The sequence below is a fragment of the Quercus robur genome, chromosome 5, assembly GCF_932294415.1.
Source record: "Quercus robur chromosome 5, dhQueRobu3.1, whole genome shotgun sequence".
Taxonomy (NCBI): domain Eukaryota; kingdom Viridiplantae; phylum Streptophyta; class Magnoliopsida; order Fagales; family Fagaceae; genus Quercus; species Quercus robur.
The window spans coordinates 60,853,404-60,855,388 of NC_065538.1; the positions used below are offsets into that span (position 1 = coordinate 60,853,404).

Genomic DNA, 1,985 nt, shown 5'->3' on the forward strand with positions numbered 1-1,985 from the left:
TGCACACACAAATGGTACCTCAACTCTATATTAAAATTGACAAGGTACTGTGATAATTATAAAATCAAAATTTGGGGTATTACACTCTTCCCCCCTTAAAATAAGTTTAGTCCTCTAAACTTGATGTACCTTAGTCCTTGAACATAGCGAGATATTAGTCCACCAAATTAGCATCACTAAAACTCGGTACTGTCCATAACATGTGTGAATGGCAATCTTAAGAATATCTTCCTTCTTAACTTTGAGTTGATGGTAACCTGATTTAAGGACAATCTTGGGTAATCGATATTTATTCCTCACAGTCATCCTATTTCATAACCTATTGTCAATGCATAATATCCTTTCCATAAGAAAATACACTATTGAATACAACCCTTATCTAGAACTCAAAAATCATGCTAACCAATCTACACTATGTAATATCAAAGTCTCAAATCTTAAAGAGAAAAAAAAAAAAATCAGCCATTACTTCCTTGTCTACTATCATAACCATACAATACTTACATAAACTCAGTAACCATTGTTTCACTTAATAAGAAAAAAATAAAATAAATAAAAAAATAAGGAGATGATACCTGACTTAGTTTCCTCATCACTTTGCCCAGTAATAGCAAACACTCGTCCTTGGATTTTTGGCCTTTGATTCATATCATTAAGCTTAACCATCGGCTCAGTCTTCAAAGCTAGGCAATCTTTGATAAGATGACCCATTTTTCCACACTTAAAACATGCCCCACTTTCACGACAGCAAACACCGTTATGCTTTTTACCACACTTTGAACAATTCTCTATTACATGTTGCACCACCTTAGGTTCTAGTTCTATTGTAGTCTTCTTTTTGAATGGTTTGTCATTTTCATTTTCTTTTTGAGATTCTTCAGGCTTGGATCTCTTTTTATTTTGATCTCGAATCCTCTGATAGTCTTCACATTCCCTCTCAACAACTTTTGCAGTTTCTACTACCTCAGAATAAGCCTTCAATCGTAAGGCTGCCATCCTAGTTCTAATACTTGGTCGTAGACCCCTTTGAAATTTCTTAGCCTTCCTAACATCATCAGACACAATATGAGGGGCAAATCGAGCCAACTCAGTAAATTTAGCCTCATACTGTAATACCGTTTTGTTCCCTTGAATGAGCTCCATAAACTCCACTTCTTTCTCATCCCGTATACTTTCTGGAAAATATTTCTCATAAAAAGCATCAAGGAAAATAGTCCAAGTCAATATCTCGTCTTTCTCAAGTGGCAAAGTCTTTTTAGTGGATCTCCACCAATGCTCTGCTTCCCCTTTCAGCATAAATGAAGCAAAAGAGACTTTTTGCACTTCAGTACAACCAACCACATCAAATATTTTCTCCATTTGCATTATCCAAGTCTCTGCTTCTATAGGATCAGGGTTTCCCAAAAATGAAGGAGGACCCATTTTCCTGAATTGCTCAATGGTACATCCTTCAATCTCAGCATCTTTGGGCTTAGCTGTTCCACTAGTACTAACATGTTTTTCCACCACCTCAGCAAGACTTCTAATAGCATTAAAAACACCCTCAAGGTTTTCAGGATTTAGCTCAGAACTAGAAGGGGCAGAATTGCGGGGTGGCATTTTCCTATAACCAAACAAACAACACTTTAGAGTTGGATAAACCTAAAAGAAAAATCATAGTATACAAGAGATACTAAAGCTTTTACTATTCTCATGACTCAAAGCATACAGACACACAGCTCCTAACAATTATCAAACCCATAAAATACCCATTGATTATCCAATGATTCAAGCCTATTCTTCCACATCCTATACAAAAACATCAAAAGTCCTAATTGTCTACAGAATCATAACCTAGAGCTCTGGTAAGCTCTAAACAGAAAATTACTTTAATCAATAAGCATGAAAATTCATTATCATGAACTACTTCCTAAAAAAAAACACTATAATCCTCCATAACCTTCTCTTTTTCCTAGAGTCACAATATAGGCAGAATTATTTCCCAT

General features: G+C 35.4%; 1 protein-coding gene across 1 annotated transcript; it reads right to left on the bottom strand.

Annotated features, from left to right (window-relative positions):
- Positions 1-393: 393 nt before the first annotated feature.
- On the bottom strand, positions 394-1,599 carry LOC126728485 (uncharacterized). Its single transcript, XM_050434297.1, has 2 exons — positions 576-1,599; positions 394-407 (listed from the first exon to the last, which is right to left on the bottom strand). Exons 1-2 carry the CDS (start codon positions 1,597-1,599, stop codon positions 394-396), a joined length of 1,038 nt encoding a protein of 345 aa, XP_050290254.1.
- Positions 1,600-1,985: the final 386 nt, after the last annotated feature.